Raw genomic sequence first — 17047 nt, 5'->3', positions numbered from 1 at the left:
AAAAGAATGGACCTGCCTCTCTCTTGACATCAGTTGTAATTAACTTTTCTTTTAAAAAACCTTCACATAACACTAAACTCTTATTTTGTGCAATTCAAATTTCCTCAGCTATCCATACAAAAATTAGGCTTGCACTATTAAGTCAATCACTAAAGTTGACCATGCAGTAAGAATGAAAACTAAACTAAACAAGAAGATCCTAGATACTTTTTACGGCGCGACTATACAAAATCTGCTAACATACGGAATAACTTGTTTGCAAGGCAACGCTTCATCTAAACTGTTGCGACGTCTAGAAAACATCATAAAAAGGGCATCAAAAATTACACTCACAACATTACCATATTTAAAGGAACTTTTTGAACAAAAGTGTCTAAGGAAAATCGAAAAAATCTTGAAAGAGGACGGCCACCCGCTCCATCAGAACTACGTCAGGTCGTCGCGAAGTGGGCGACTGCTGTCAATCAAAACAAGAACAGAGCGATACAAAAACTCGATCGTTCGTACCTCACTCAGTCAGACTATATCACCGCCACTCGTTGATCAAGGAACACGAAAAGGACCATGATGCCTGTGTGTTGTTGCTGAATGAACTCTTTATCTTGTGTCTGCTGTATTTATGTGTATTTTTCTGTTGTGTTGTCTTTATATGAGAAACAGTCCTTGTAATCACAACAAATTTCCGTAAGGATCAATAAAGCAGTTTTAGTCTTAGTCTTAATGGTGTCCAGGCGCTTCATCATGCCTCATAAATAGAAGTCTACCGTTGGCTACATTTCCCTTACCCCGATTAAATCCTGACTTTAATAGAAATGATAATAAGCCATAATAATATGGGCAAAGTAAGGGAGATAAACGGAGAAATAATTACAAAGCCTTTATCTGTATAGGCGTGTTATATTTATATTTCTTCTTTATCTTTAGGCTACTTAGATTCTCCCGCCTCGTTTGGCGCATTGAAAGGCAAGCTGTCTCCACAAATATCTGTCACTGGCAATGTCTGAAGAGAAACAAACAAAAAATAACTAAAAGGAAAACGCTTATTTGCATTTGAGTCTTGGAGATTTTCACGATAAGCTAAACAATGTCAAAGACACTAAATTAGACTACAATGTTGACAACTCAATAAAATAGCTTGTATTAATAATATTCCAATCTATAGTGTTAACAAGTGCACAAACAATTATCATTTAACTTTTTAAAAAAGACATAGCTTATCAACACTGACTTTATACTCTACACCGGATACACCATAAAGGGCATACAGTCATTTTTCCCTGTAGGCAGTTAATAAGGCACACAGTAAATACTACAGAAAAATGCTGGGTATCAAATGTCAAGAAAAGACGACATATGAGTTTGTACTTTTACAAGTCTACAAAAAAGGAGGAACTCCTCAATACTGCGAAGAGACAAAAGCTGAGCTGGTTCGGTCATATTGTAAGACATGACTCACTGTCAAAAGTCATCCTCTAATGTACACAGGAAGAGCAAGAAGAAAGGGTCGTCCAAAGCAAAGCTGGCTGGATAAAGTAAAATAATGGACCTGCCTCTCTCTTCATATCCTGCTAAGATCAGCTGCTGACCAGGAAAAGTGGAGAAATTTGGTAACGCGAAATGTCACAACAGCCCTACGACGAAAGTCAAGGGACAGATGATGATGAGAAAGAGAAAGCGATAAAGAGACATGTGGGGGAAGAGCAAGATAACTATTTTTTTTAAAAAATCCAAGCAAATAAAAAAAGTGAAGAGTGGGAAAGATAAACAAAAAAATTGTCAAAGTGAACAATGTCAAGGACAACATATTTTATTGACACTGTTGACTACTTAGAACAAATAAATTACATACTATGTGCTATAAACTTACAAAATTAGTTTATAACAAGGTTACAAAGACAGTTTGTGTAAGAAACACAAACTCAAAATCGTCCCCTGAAGTAGTCCACCCAGGCAGTTAAAATGGCAGGTATCAATATTTTCAGAAAGAACATCAGAATTAGATTCTATCAAAGACAAATGACAGAGAAGAATGGAGGTGCCCTAATGGTCAAGCAGACTAAAGGATAGGTGAAAGTGAATGTGGAGTTCAATGCGAACCTGGCCTAACTGATGTCTTATAATGAATATCTAATTGATCTAATTGTTTTGTAAAGGGTCAATCTCTTATTCAGATCCTCAAAAAAAAAAAAAAAAAAACTCCTTTAGTTAAGCGTTATATTGTGATTGTGTGGTGTTTCAGTTCACGCGATAATATGAAAACCTACTTATTAATTGTTGTTTTAAATTATGTCCAACTTATATGCATACTAAATTTTTTTTTCTTTAAAAAAAGTAAACATTATTTTTGGGTAAATGTAGTAGTTAGTAGGACAGAACTTACATAACGTAGCAATACAAATGTAAAAAAAAATATTTTTATCAAAAGTCTAAAGCCATTTGCAAAAATGCGTTAAAATATGGTGGATGGACCTCTCCCTTACAAAAAAAAGACTCCCGTGTTTGTTACTATTAATAGTGAATAGTTTTAAAAGTGGTATATTTTTATGAAAAAAACTGCTTGCATAAGTGATTTCAAAAATTAGATTTTTCGCTTTTAGAAAAGAAAACAGTAGCCGTTGCATCAGAAATTTGAATGGACTAAAATATTATGATGTCGGATTTTCACTCTTTTCTAGTTTACGAGATCTAAACGGGACGGACGGACAGACATTTCACACAAAACTAATAGCGTTTTTTCCCATTTCGGCGCCGCTAAAAATGCACACAAATTATGGAATACTTTTAAAATACGTAGCTTATCAGCACTTCCTGTATTATGTACACCGGTTACACCAAAAGCTAATTATTTATAGTTATCCGCCATATCAATCTGCGAATGAATCAATCATGAATCAATGATGAAAGTGGATCTGCGCACCTCTTGAAGATAAATGGCTTTTAGCATTAAAATTGAACGGAAGTCCATACACAGAATCGCGCATAATGTAGATTTAGTAATGAAAAGTGAATTAAACAGGCTTTGGTTAACTGGAGAGAATATAAATTTAGATCCAAATATAAATTAACTGCCTACGGGGGAAAATGATTATTGAGTCTAACAATTAACAGTTGCGATTGTTACAACAATTAGATATTTAGATCTATTAGATATCTAGATTCTAAATCTAGACTTTAGAGCTAGAATCTAGAATCTAGACTCTACTTCTTTTAAGTCAAAGTGTGAAGTGCAATGTAAAATGTAGAAACTAGATTTCTTTATATCGTCTAGATCTAGATCTAACTATATTTGTAATATCCGAATCATTTTTACATCTTGAAGATAAACTTTATTATTTATGCCAAAACTATTAACTAGTCTAGTATATATGGAGTACTTTTGTAAGCTGAAACTTAAGTAGAAAAACTAAAGAAGAGCTTTTTGTTGAAACATAAAGTGCGAATATTAAAGGCAAAATATTAACTCTGACGCGATAATAAAAAGAAAATCAATGCAAACCAAAAAGAAAATGCCATCTCTAACGGACTCTAAATCAGAATCGTTACATTTTTTACATAGTAAGTTTTGTTAAACTAGATCTACTTGAACCAACGTTTTCTTAGTGGTTGCTTTAGTTTACATAAGCCTTTCTGCTTTTGTTGTTGTTTTTTTTTTGGTTAATTATTTAACCACGTTTTTTAACTTCTTTCATTGTTTTCATTTTCATTTTATATGCACAATGAATGCATTAGTAAAAAAAAAACAAAAAGGCCTATCATTCTGTAGCTAAATTTTGATAAAAATTACGAGCTCGTGTTGGGAAAAAAGGTACGAAACAAAGATTCAACGTAGATACACAGGATACATTTATATTCAAACGCGTATAGTGTAATTATTTCAATCAAGTAGGAAGGTAGCTCCAAGAAACGTGATCATATTTCTATTTGAAACAGCTTTGTATGTACAAGCTAACATTGTCAGTAAAGTAGATCTACTGCCTAATAACAGCCACGCATGTTGAGCAACTAGCTTGATGCTATACCTTTTATCAAGTGCCTTTTTATTTGTATTAATTTGTAGATAGCTCCTATTGTTAGCTGGGGGGGGGGGGTATCGCTTGGCCCCCTATCTGGTGTGTGTCTCTTCGATTGGTTTTGGAAAATCTGGTTCATTTCTATGATTCTTAGCGCAATTACTGCTAAAATTTCAATTTATTTCTCCATGCCCAATATAGCTAACTCCCGTACATTACTAAAGAAAGATATTCAGGCCTATGTTAACAATGTAGTTCTACTAAAAGAAAACACCTTTCAAAGCTTTGGCAACCTTCGGTAGATCTACGGGTGCTTGATTGTAGTTTTACATATTATATAATAATGTCATGACCCAACTACGGTGTTACCTGATATGATATAGAGGAGTTACCTCCTCAAACTATTAAGTAGGTTATAAAGTAGCACTCTCCGAAGTGTGAGGATAATTTTTTCACTAGTGACCCGTATTTTATACGGATCAATGATCTCAACAGGAATAGGAAACTGGAGATCCAATGAGCCTGACAGAGAGGCAGTTAACCGAATTATCTGCTATCACTGATGTGGCCAAATGAAGAAACACCAGCCGCATTAAAAATACAAAAACACTGATAATAACAACATAACAGTTATAATAATAATAACGTATCTGTTAGAATAATATAGATTTGAACTATCCAGTATTCAGTGGGTTAGCTGCCCTTTTACATTTGACTAGAACTAATGATTCATTATAACAATCTTTTCTAATCTTGTACTTAATTATTGGATTTATGTAATTTTTAAAAGGCCTATATTTTCGGCGCTACAGTATGGAAGTGGATCTGGACAACAGCGCCTTTGAAACTACTTACTTTTTTCAAATTAATCTAATCTTTTTAATCACACCCATTCCAATAAATATAAATTAATACATCAAAGCAATCATGTTGAAAATAGATGAGAATATGTAGGCGGGTAGCTAAATGCTTGAGTATTTTACTAGCAATCGTGGGTTCTAAAGAACATCATCAATTTTTGAGTGTTAAATAGCTTCGTAGACTTTAACTTATCGTAAAGAACTTTAACTAACACAGAAGAGAGCACCTGGAAGCAGGCGGCTTCCCAACGAGACAGCTGTAGGTTTAGTACAAAGGCCGCGGGATACATATTTGACACTAAAAGAAATCCATTGCCGTATACACACGTAGAAGGCGAAAAGAGAGCTTACCCTAAATCGACCACCGCCTGACAACAGTAATGTCTGTGCTGGATGTTGCAAAATATGTAGGTCGCGCTGGGACTGCATAGCCTTATTATTATCACTTCGCTGACACTGGTATGAACATAAGTTGTCCGTTTGATTGTGAATGCGTGAATTTTGTAACGTTTTCAGATTCGCATCCAGTGTCCAGGGGTGTTTCTTACACTTTGATCAAGTTCTGGGCACTCATCACCAAGAAGTTTCTGTACCTGACAAGAAGCTACAACCTATTGATATTCTACATCGCCCTTCCTCTATGTACGACTGTGTTCATCCCTGCCTACACTTGCTTTCGTCTCAACACCGAGGAGAAGTTGGTATGTTCCCGATTCTTCTAATTGTTCTTTTATTCTTGTCCATCACGAGACTCTTGTCTCTTAAATCTGGTCGTTAAGAAGATGGAAGTGTAAATGTTTTACGATTGTTTTTAAGTTTCTAGAGCAATGAAATATCTTAGAGTTTAGGACCTTAGGGCGAGAGCGAGAATGTGACATACCAGTTAGCTAATTAGGGCTCTTTGAACAAAGTAATCATTAGGAGCCTTGTGAGGGTGTCAGCAGGCCTAAATCTGAGAGTGTATAGGTAGTCAGGTGCCTAAAGGTAATCTGAAACGAAATTCACAAGAATTATCTGATCTTTTCATGATGGGTAGAAAGGATTTTATAGGTCTTAGTGTATTTTGACTTTATTTAATCCGCTCTCTGTAAGTATAAAAAAAAACAGTTAATACTGTTTATTACAAAGCTTATATTAACTCACTCTGTCTGTCTGGTAAAAAGTTTGTACACTTTATTTCTCACACAACCAATTTCGGATCAAGCTGAAATTTTTCACAATTATTTTTAGTACCTGACAAAACAAGAATCAATAAAACAAAAGTAACCAATTAATCAATTAGGTATTGGTAATTAACTATTTTGTTTGGTATCGAACAAGGAAAGAGCGCGTACTTGACAGATTTGTTGGTATAAGTTGAATTAGTCCCCTTGTGGAGGCTTGGGCCCTGTTTTTTAATGCGATCACGGCAACATTAACGGAGATACCCCCCCCCCCACACCCTTTCCGGGACCTTTCCCAACTGGTCGAGACAAGTGATAGGATCATCGTGTATTTAGAAGGCTAAAAGAATTAAATTGCGCTAAACAAAAACAATTAGTAAAAATATTTCTAGTCGCACAGATTTATTGTTGTTAGTCTGATCTATTTCCAATTTGACACATGACTGACCCAAACTAATCAATACTATTGCACTTAATATAAGCTTTGTTTTTTTCAAGTATTTTTATATTTTTCTTCTTTTTATTATTTTTTTTAATAATACTGTATATACACTATAGTATAGAAAGTTTATCTGCTTTAACATAAATATCAATTATGACTTGTTATGGGAATTAACTCTAAACATTATTGAGAGATATAGTTGTAAGTACGGAATTTTTTCCTCCAAAGATAAGCTTTGTTGTTTTTGTTAAAGGATTTTTATATTATGTTTGTTATTATTATGTAGTCTAGTCGTACGATTTACAGAGGCTTTGAAAGTTTTTGAATTAGAACTCGTGAGATATTCCTCCCCCCCCCCCCCTCAGTCAAGCAATGATTTAAGCTTGTCCTTTGTAGTGGTCATCACCAACCATCTAGGAAATATCAATCAAACTCTAACTGCAATCTTGGATAATATAGTGCTAATCGGCGACTTGGACAAGTGACCAGGAAGTATCATTATCACCATCCGTTCTTTGTTTTCACCATGGAACGTAGGGTCTTAAAAAAACATAGCACTTTCCATAGTCTGATCAGGCAGTATAAAGAGTTTTAGTTTCATATCATGAACCATTATTGCTTGCTTCTTTCTGTATGACAAGTGTCTCCACCTTGGCAGTATATTGCACTTCATCAAGTGGAGGGTATCTATACCGTACCTTTGGTCTCGTCTGAAGCATACCTAAATATAACACTATTTCTTTGTCATTAAAACGGTGGTTATTATTTCTTCAATTATAGTTGTAGGAAAAAGTTATTGCATGCATGCTGTGAAAGCATGTAAAAAGAAACGGAACTAGTAATTTTAAGTTTATTTCTGAGAATGTAATAATATTTACAGTCTTGTTGAATAGTTTTCAATCTTTTCCTTTTTTTAACATATAGAGGTTATAAAGTTACTGTTTGTTTCTTTCTTTTAATCTACAAAAAAAAAGAAACAACTTTATCCAACTTCCTAACGGCCATACAAAGTTGTTTATTCTAATAATGTCGTAAAAGTTGTTAAGCTTAATAGTGTCATTGTGGCCCGGGACCTATTCAAGAAAACTTTGAGCTAAACCATTTGAAAAAAAACAATGTCATTAAACCAGGGCTGGGACTAAACCTGTTGGTCGTTATGCTCTGTCGTTCACGCGAACCTGGGTATCATTTACATGTCATTACCGGGCCTGTAGCTAAGTGTTGAGTTGGCTACAGTTGTAAAGTTGTAACAATGCCCAACAATACCTAACCCTCTTGCCTATGTTAGTAGTCTGCGTTTAACAATGCAGTCACTCAGACGTTTTGTTATTTGTATTTACATATTTTGTATCCCTTGGGTAATCTATAATAGGCTAGCTACCAGAGACCATCAAAAAATAGAAAAATACTTTCAAACAAAACAAAGCTTACATTAAGTGTCGTTGTATCAATTAGTTTGGATCAGTCATGTAATTAAATATTAAATTCGTAATAGATCTAGACTAACAACAATAAATTTGTGCGATTAGAAATATTTTTACCAAGTGTTATAGCTTTCTCAATATGCTATGATCCTATCAATTGTCAGGATCAGTTGAAAGGGGTAGATGGTAGAAATAATGGGGTTACCGGGTGATCGCTTTTTAAATGTATTTATAAGAGTATTTTTTTAAAACTCGAGAGCTAAGACCTTCTCAAACCAAGACGCTAACCACTGTGCCAGGGAGCTGCCTATGAAAATGGCTTATATAGTTATTTACAAACCTTTCTTTCTACAAACAATAAAAGGGACGAATTCAACTTATACCATCTCATCTACTAGTCAATTAAAATTTCTTTCCCTTGTTCGAGATGTCAAACAAATTAATTAATTACCAATAGTTAAATAACTAATTGGTTAATTTTTCTTATTGATTCATGTCTTGCCTATGACGTGAATAATTATGCAAGGTTTCCATTTGATCCGAGTTTGGGTGTCAGAGAAATAACGCGTGCAAACGTTGTTTTTTTTTTGGCCAAACAGACAGAGTTGATATAAGCTTTGTAGAAAGTGAAAGAAAAGAGAGAGAGAGAGAGAGAGAAAGGAAAGAACAATGTCTTTCTGGTCACAGTAACTGTACATCGTTTACAGTAACTTCATATATTTGTGTCAATGTTTTAAGCATTATCTGAGGCATTTTAAAAAGTGCTGTCCCATAGATGTTTATTATAGTAATAGTAAGATTAGCATGTACTAATTGTATTCATAATAATACTTGTTTAACTTTAGATGAAAAGTTTAGATTGGACTATGGGCTTGTTAAGATGGGCAAAATATGGCTATTTGTTCCTATGTGCCAAAAGTGTAACAAAAGTGAAACAATAATACTAGAAGTAAAAAACTTGAGCTTAAGGAGCAGCTGTAAAAAAAAACACTTTATTTTCCCTTCCTCTCTCCAGTCTCGGATTAGCCTCCCTTCTCTCTTACTCTCTCTCTCTTCTTCTTCTCTAGCTTTCACTTCCATCTCTCGCTCTAATAAACACACATTATCTTTTTATAAGGTATTACCGTTTTACATTAGCCAACAAGGAAGTCTTTCAAAGAATAGGGTGTCATGACATCCGCACTAGTTTTCATCAGAAGACGTCTTGGACATGTAATGCCACAGGTCGACTTTCATGGGACATATCCTATGATGATCTAATAGAGGGCAGGAGAGCAGCAGGTCGTCCACCCGCTAGACTGATTGATGCAAGCGTGACAGGAAGCGATTCATAACAACAGATTGGAAGACAAACTCTCAGGATAGGCCCACATGGAGGGCGAGCATAAAAGAGGGTCCTTGTGTCTCAGACCATGAACACACAAGCATCAGAAAAAGGTTGAAATCGTTGCAGGTCTTGTAAATACATATGCCTGTGGGCACGACATGGCCTACATTGTGCCGAATACCCAAATAACAAATGCCTAACACGTGACGTGCATGTTTTGCAAGTGTTGAGCTCCTTAGTCACATCGGACGTTGCGATGTAAAGCTATTGTCTCTCGAGACGTAAAGCGCCACCGATTAAATTTTATCAATTGAGCTTAAATTTGAGAATAAAAGACGGTCTAAATAAAAAAAAAAGATGTATCCATAAATAAAGCTAACACTTATTTCCTTTCAATTTTAAGTTCATTGCTAACTTGCCTTTTCATCAGGTCAGGGGACTGGATCTACGCATTTTGAATGGGAGTACAGTGATCTATAAGACTTTATTTGAAACAAATTTCTCGTTGCGGTTTGAGCGAGTTTACAAATTGATTTTTGAAGATAGGATACGCCCTGTTCACATAGATGTTAAGGTCAGTCAAACATTCATCTAACATAAATACGATATCAGATAAATGAAGATATTGAAGTCACTGCTGTTAACAATAGGTTAATCTTTTTTTCGGTTTCCCAAGGTTATTGTCGTTGGAAGTGGAAATAGTTTTAAGCGCCCCATTACCTATGCAATGCTTCCAAAGGCATGGTTCTCACAAAGCCTCTGACTCCAAATCTTGGCTTTCACATGGGGGTCAGACATTGGGTCCGGCGGAACTGTAATCACTAAGAAGACAAGGGGCAAAGGCGAGTAAACCAGTAAGCTTTGGGCAAATGGGAACCGTCAGCTTTGGCTACCCACCTAGGAGAAGGAAAACTCTGAATACGAACTTACGATGCCTTGCAGCTATACCCAAACATAAGAGGGTTCGAGAGTCAATCCTGGGGAAAATCAAGAGTCGGCAACCATTAGACAGCTTGCAGAACACAGCGCTACATCCTAGCAAAAGATGTGACGCCACTGATCCCAAACTGTATCGGGTAGTTGCATGATTGGTGAGATAAACGAAATATTTTAATGCCTTTTTTTTTGTTTCAATATCAGCAAATGTTAAAATGATCTAGTTATCATCTTTTCGCTTACAGAAAGTGATGAAAATTCCCATGAGTCGAGACGTATCTGTTAGGCAAGACACTCATCACAGCGTAGACTTGATCCTGGTTGGCTGTAAGCTGATCACCAACATGACAGGCAGAAATGACTCCTGGATCATCGCATTCTACAATAGTCAATTTGACTACGCGGAGATTCTTTCGATAAGTACTTATATAAGTGACATTAATAAGGATGCATGCATAGTATTGTGAGAATTATGTAGTCTTATCACAGCAAAAAAAAAATTAATTTATAATTTGCCTCATTTATAATGTAGTAGATATTAATGAAACTCAAAAAGACTACAATAATCATCGGGGAAATAATCTGAATGTAGATACTGTTACATATATTAAACCATAAGCCACCATTACAATGAAGTTTGGTTTCAAAGCTCATTAACGTTTAGTGAAAAGTTATAGTTGAATTGTTTTTTTCTACAATATAAAAAGTATTTATGCTCCTCCAACTATCGCTGCGCGCTACATCGGTGGCCTGCTGCTTCTCACAATTCAGATCTCTTCTTCGCTTTTTGTTTTTATCCACCATATCTAAGTTGTAAATCTTTAACTTCATGTCTTTGTGTGCACTGTAACTTCATGTTTTTGTGTGCACTGTAACTTCATGTCTTTGTGTGCACTGTAATTTCATGTCTTTGTGTACACTGTAACTTCATGTTTTTGTGAGCACTGTAATTTATATTTTTAGCTCTATAACTTCATGTCTTTTTAGAGCACAGTAACTTTATGTTATGAACGCTCTACTTTCATGTAACCTCGATAGACAAAAATCAATTGGGGACGAAACAATGTTATTACATGTCGTTTACTGCAAAATAAAAAATATTTAAAATATTTACATCATATTTACTATTATCTTATAAAATACAGAAACACTGTTTGTTTGTATACTATTTTATGTTTCGCAGGTTTTTTTCAGAGTTGAAGTTAATCTGCTTCCTAATCCAAACCTCCCTCAGGATGACCGGGGGGGGGGGCGTGGCAGAGGGCAGGGTATGAACCCGAGACCATCGAGACGACCTAGGACAGTACAGCGCGCATACCACACGACCAGGCAACCACCCTGTCAGTTTTCATCCATTGTCATCACCTCATTCCCCCCGCTCCTAATTTTTTTCTTGCTCTGCTGCTCAATTTCGGTCAAAAGCGTCGACACTGAATTAAAATTGTAACAAAAGTCAAACTAGGTCAGACGCAACAAAATGTTGAAATAGATTACCTGGTGACTCTTTGGAACTTGAAGCCTACATGTCAACCCAGAAATAACAGGTTTACATCTGTTTGAACTATGAGCAATCGAGCGGTAGTTTAAAAAAAAAAAAAGAAGATAAGAGATCGAACCTTATGCTATCTGACCTACTTGGCTGACCTGGACTCTTGATTTGTGAATAAATGAAGTCAGATGTCCTGAATAACTTCAGAGTGTACAAACGTAGTCATCAATACATTAAATACTCAGCGCTAACAAAAATCACTTCTCCTGAATACACACTCCACAACCTCATCTATCAAACCCAATACCAACAAAACTCTCTATCTTTGTGAGACTCAACACTTTATATATATATTGAATGATCAATGCATGTGGAAAAATAGTAAAATGACAATTTAAGTCAAGCAATAGAAAAAAAAAAGATAGCTTTAATTAGAAAAAAAAGCTTATCTTAGGGAAAGAACCGTTAATTACTGCTATTTATCTGAAAATTGCAGAATTTACCTCCCTTTCTGTTATATAAAATAAAATTAATTAATTAGAAGTAATTGATTAGCTAATAGGTTAATTTTTTGATTGATTCGTGTTTTGTCCACGACCATGAATAATTCTACAAAATTTCCACTTAATCCTAAAATGGGAAGTGGGAGAAAATACATGTCGAAACGAAAGTAGGAGATTAAATCCATACATACATCCACATCTCACATTAAGTAGCATGATTTCACTTTATTTCGACGTCAAACAAAATAATTAATTACCAATAATTAATTAAATAATCGGTTAATTTTTAAAAATTGATTTATGTCTGGTAAGGTACAATGAATAAGTGTGCAAAGTTTCAACTTGTTCCGAGAATGGGAAAAGGGAGAAAAAGCATGTTCAAACTTTCTACCAGACAGACAGACAGTTAGACAAACAAATAGACAGACAGAGTGAGTTGATATAATCTTTGTAAAAGCTTTTTGAGGACTCAGCGATGTTGAAGTCATGTGTCCTGATGTCCTAACATTGTTCTATTGAAGTCACATGTCCTGATGTCCTAACATTGTTCTGTTGAATTCACGTTTCCTGATGTCCTTACATTGCCCTGATGAAGTCACGTGTCCTGATGTCCTAGCATTGTTCTTGTCTCTACAGGTTGTCATGGCTCTGAAAGCAATCGCCCGATTTACTTCTCAATCCACGAGCATAGCTTCTCACTGGGCACTGGAGCCTCTGCCCTACACTTTCGCGGAGGACGTGAAGAAATCCTCCGCCTCTGCCCACCACCGCTGTAGATGGATTGTATTTGTACTGATAGTAGGTTTGAACGCTCTGACTGTGGTAGTCGCCATGTTCATCATGACTGAGTACAAAGTAGGTTCAGATTTGTTTCCCTTTATTACAATTCTGTGTTCTCCTGATAATGATAAGTCCAGCGGACCGAGGCCTTCGTTATAGAAGCCCTGAACACTAGGCTTTGCAATGTCACAACCTGTGGGCAGTTTAAACCAATAGCTCGTTGCCACGTCACAGGGCTGTAGAACGTGGCAAAGCGCTATTGGTCTAAACTACCCACAGGTTGTGACGTTGCAGGTCAGTGTTCAGGCCTTCTATAACGATGGTCTTGAGCGGACAATGGCCACTGGACCACTTATACATTACTTATTCTCCACCCCTGGTCACTAATACAAATTGTTTCCCTTTATGTTGCCATGAAATGCAAAGATTTGAGATCGTGTCGTGCACGCATATCCGAAAAATGATAATCATGTTAGAGCCTCACACATCTGATTAACGAGGAATGCTTCTAGATAAATAGTGCTTGCTACAAATAGATCTAGATCTAGTAGTAAATACAATTACAATAGACTGCGGTAGCCTCGTGGCTCTACGTTGATAGAACGAATCTAGTTAACAACATAATGAATCGTATTGATGTTGACGTTTCATTTGTGCAACATGATTCTCTGATATAAATGTCTAGATGTCCTAGTCCCGGGCATGCTACCCTGCCTCTAAGTGGGGCCCGGGTGGAAACGATTGTAAGAGGAAACGATTAGGCTAAATGGGTAGCGAAACAGACTCCCGTGGGGGTGCGAGAATATCCTCATTGCACTGTGCGGGGTTGCAAAAGAGCTCCCACAACCTTATCAACAATCCAGGCGCCGTTCCTCAAGGGGTCGTTTCATAAATGGCGTGTCCCGCTCTGTTAGCCTGGTATAGAATAGGAAAGATTCTCCGCCAGACAGAACACACTGTTCAATCGGGCCGTTGGTACTTATTGAGTAAGAATATTTTCTATACAGAAACGTTTGGTTGATTTACTGTAGATAGTTAACAATTATTAAATTGGGACTATTAATTTAAAATAGATTTCCCACGTTTATATCAAATAGTGATTCAGAAATATGCAACGGTACATGAAATAACTCCTAGCGCCCCCTTCGCTACGCTTCTGCTGCTATGTTCAGAAAGTGTCAGAACGAAACGAATGCACAAGTTTATTGGTGTAGCGATTTCTGACCAAAAAAAATGTAAATTATCTTATTAGCATTTTCACAGTTTAGCTTTAACATGTCCCTTGACTTTGTGTGTGTGTTAGAATAATAATACATAATAATAATAATAATAATACCCCTTTGTTATATCAACCGAGGAGATAATGATAACTGCCCTCACAGATACCTTCAAGGCCCTTAAGATTCCTAAGAAGATTCTTCTTGCCTGTCAGGGGGAGGTACTGCTGCAGACCTGCCACATCACCAGAAAACTCCTCAGTGGACACTGATAAAGGGACTACAATGAATTTTGTTTCTCTTTAATAACGAAACTCGACACTGGAAGTGCCACAAAATGAATACTCATTCGCTTCTAACATAATATTAATAAGGCTTGATCTTCAATTCCTAAGATTAAGGATGAGTGCATTTTTTTTTTGTTTTTTTTTTTGTGACCACGCAAACACAGTTGTGACCTGCATATTTTGCCACATCTGATAAAATATATTGTTTATTTAGAAATAAGAAATAGAACCGTTTTTATGACAATGTCAATCCCTTAATGTGCTTTAAATGCAATACACTTACAAATTGGACTCAACCAAAGATGATCAAATTTTATTGGTTTAAAATATTTTAAAGGACATTTCAAAAAAATAGTTTGAATCGCAGCAAAAATTTGCACCCCATTTTAAAAGTCTGGTCGGTTTCAGCGTTCAGTCTATAAAATGTGTTTCCTTCGCACACTTTTGACATGAAACAAAACATTTCGCCCTGTTTAAAATGTTTGTTAAAATGTTTGAAATGTTTCGGATGTTCCTTCAGAGCTGGACTACGGAGGATGGGAGCGGGCAAGGTTTCAATCCGGGACCATCGATAAGTCCGAACGACAGTCCAGCGCAAGCCGCCCGACCAAGAACTACCGAGTCTTATCCAAATGTTCCCAAAACTGCTAGTTTTTACATTTTGACCACCACCTCAAATATTTTTATCAATGCTTTGAGTTTCACAAGCCACCTATCGCATATTTGCTTGAAATTTCTGGGCAAAGAAAACACAGCAGACGGCTTAACACTACTAGACACAGCAGACGGCTAAGACTACTAGACAATGATAATAATAAGATCACAAGAAACCACACAACTAGCTGTTTCTATTTTTAACCAGATAATAATAATTTTTTTTTTATGTTTTATCCTAACGCGCTTGTTGCTTTAAGTTGGGAATAAATAACTTTATGATCTTTAATAAAAACAAATGACAAGTTGTTTTAGTGACTCTAGAAAATATTTAAGTTTAAGTGTTTTCTATATGTAATAGATGTATTTCCAAAAGGAAAAAAAAATTGGGGGGGGGGGATATCGCTATTGTTTTCTTTCTGTTTATGATTTAGATTTACAATGGTTTTAAACTAACCAAAAAACAGCAATAGGACAAGGTGATCAGTGGAGTTTGTGTTACATTCAAGCTCGTTGGCGATCCCTAGCTCTGGTCGTATATAGCCTACACATTACGACCCCCTCCACCCGACATTTTTTACCCAAAATGTGTCGTAACAATAAAATTATGTGCACTTAAAGCAATCGTACAAAAACATTCAAAACTTATATATAGATATATTAACAAAAAAAAAAAAGAATTAGTTGAAGTTATGCTATGTTTTCTATTTGAGGCTGATATTCTATTTGAAGTTTTGTTCTATTTTTTTTTTGTTCTTTGTTTTGTCGATGTTCTATTTGTAGTCGGTGTTCTGTTTGTGGTCGATATTTTATTTGTAGTCGATATTCTATTTGTAGTCGATATTCTATTTGTAGTCGATATTCTATTTGTAGTCGACGTTCTATTTGTAGTCAATATTCTATTTATAGTTGATATTCTATTTGTAGTCGATGTTCTATTTGTAGTTGATATTCTATTTGAAGTTGACATTCTATTTGCAGTCGATATTCCCTTTATAGTCGATGTTCTGTTTGTAGTCGACGTTATATTTGTGGTTTATGTTCCAGCATGGTTTCCTACGTCTGCAACATATCAGTGGAATGTCGCACCTGGACTACTTTTTGTCCAACTTTCTCTTTGACTTTGTGCTGCACACTGTGGAAGGATTCCTCATCTGTATCAGCCTGGTTTGGATAAGGAGGTGACTCCCTATTGTCTTACATATAGAGATGGTGTGAGAGCTGGTGGAGTTGTTTTAATAATTCCAAATTTTATAAATTTGTAATATCGTTTGTTGATTTTAATTCAATGCTAAAAAGTCAATCACACGTGTTTTTTTTAAACACAACCGTGATGATTTAATGATTGTTTTGTGATTTAATATCTATGCATGTTCGGGTAGAATATGATTCAGATTTCGGCAGTGTTATCATATACAGACTGCTGCAGTGTTGACAAAGTCACTAAACATTAACCACAGCGTTTGCTGTTTCCCTCGTTTTATACAACTGGAACTGTGCCCTGAAGTCGATTTACTTTCAATACTATCTGATGTAGTTACGTGGCCATACCGTATAGGCCTACATTGTATGACGTGGACAATATTGATTCTATTGTTATTTAGAATTTAATAGTATCTGTACACTATGGAAAAGAATGGAATAGTTTGTTGTTGTTGTTTTCCTGTATTTTTTAAAATATTTTTATATAAATCTTTGTACAAAGTTCGCAACAACATTTTATATCATGACAATTTTTTTTTAAATTCTACATGCATTTTATCGTCTGGAAACCAATAAATAGGAAGATATTTGGTGTATCCGGTGTACAAATGAAAAGACGTGTTGATGAGTTACGTTTCTATAGGACGTTAAATCTTTATTGCATTGCAGTTTTCAGCAGTGTAGAATCAAATATTTGTAGCTTTTCCGTTTCGAACTTTTATTTAGTTGCCAATTTTGAAATTCAATTTAGC

At 35.7% G+C, this 17047-nt stretch overlaps 1 protein-coding gene across 2 annotated transcripts in view; it reads left to right on the top strand.

Annotated features, from left to right (window-relative positions):
- The first annotated feature begins 2973 nt into the window (after positions 1-2973).
- The window catches only part of LOC106073158 (ATP-binding cassette sub-family A member 17-like), a 39807-nt gene continuing 25733 nt past the window's right edge, over positions 2974-17047 (top strand). The window contains exons 1-6 of one of the 2 annotated variants that reach the window (XM_056025244.1): positions 2974-3555; positions 5387-5571; positions 9657-9800; positions 10408-10582; positions 12791-13009; positions 16140-16273. In XM_056025244.1, coding sequence (XP_055881219.1) covers positions 12797-13009; positions 16140-16273 — 347 coding nt within the window. In that variant the 5' untranslated portion in view covers positions 2974-3555; positions 5387-5571; positions 9657-9800; positions 10408-10582; positions 12791-12796. Of the gene's footprint in view, positions 3556-5386; positions 5572-9656; positions 9801-10407; positions 10583-12190; positions 13010-16139; positions 16274-17047 lie in introns of those variants that run through there. The other variant, XM_013233647.2, reaches the window with a different exon arrangement.

The sequence above is a fragment of the Biomphalaria glabrata genome, chromosome 4, assembly GCF_947242115.1.
Source record: "Biomphalaria glabrata chromosome 4, xgBioGlab47.1, whole genome shotgun sequence".
Classification (NCBI taxonomy): Eukaryota; Metazoa; Mollusca; class Gastropoda; family Planorbidae; genus Biomphalaria; species Biomphalaria glabrata.
The sequence above is the reverse complement of the archived record's forward strand: the minus strand, read 5'-3'. Positions and strand labels throughout refer to the sequence as shown.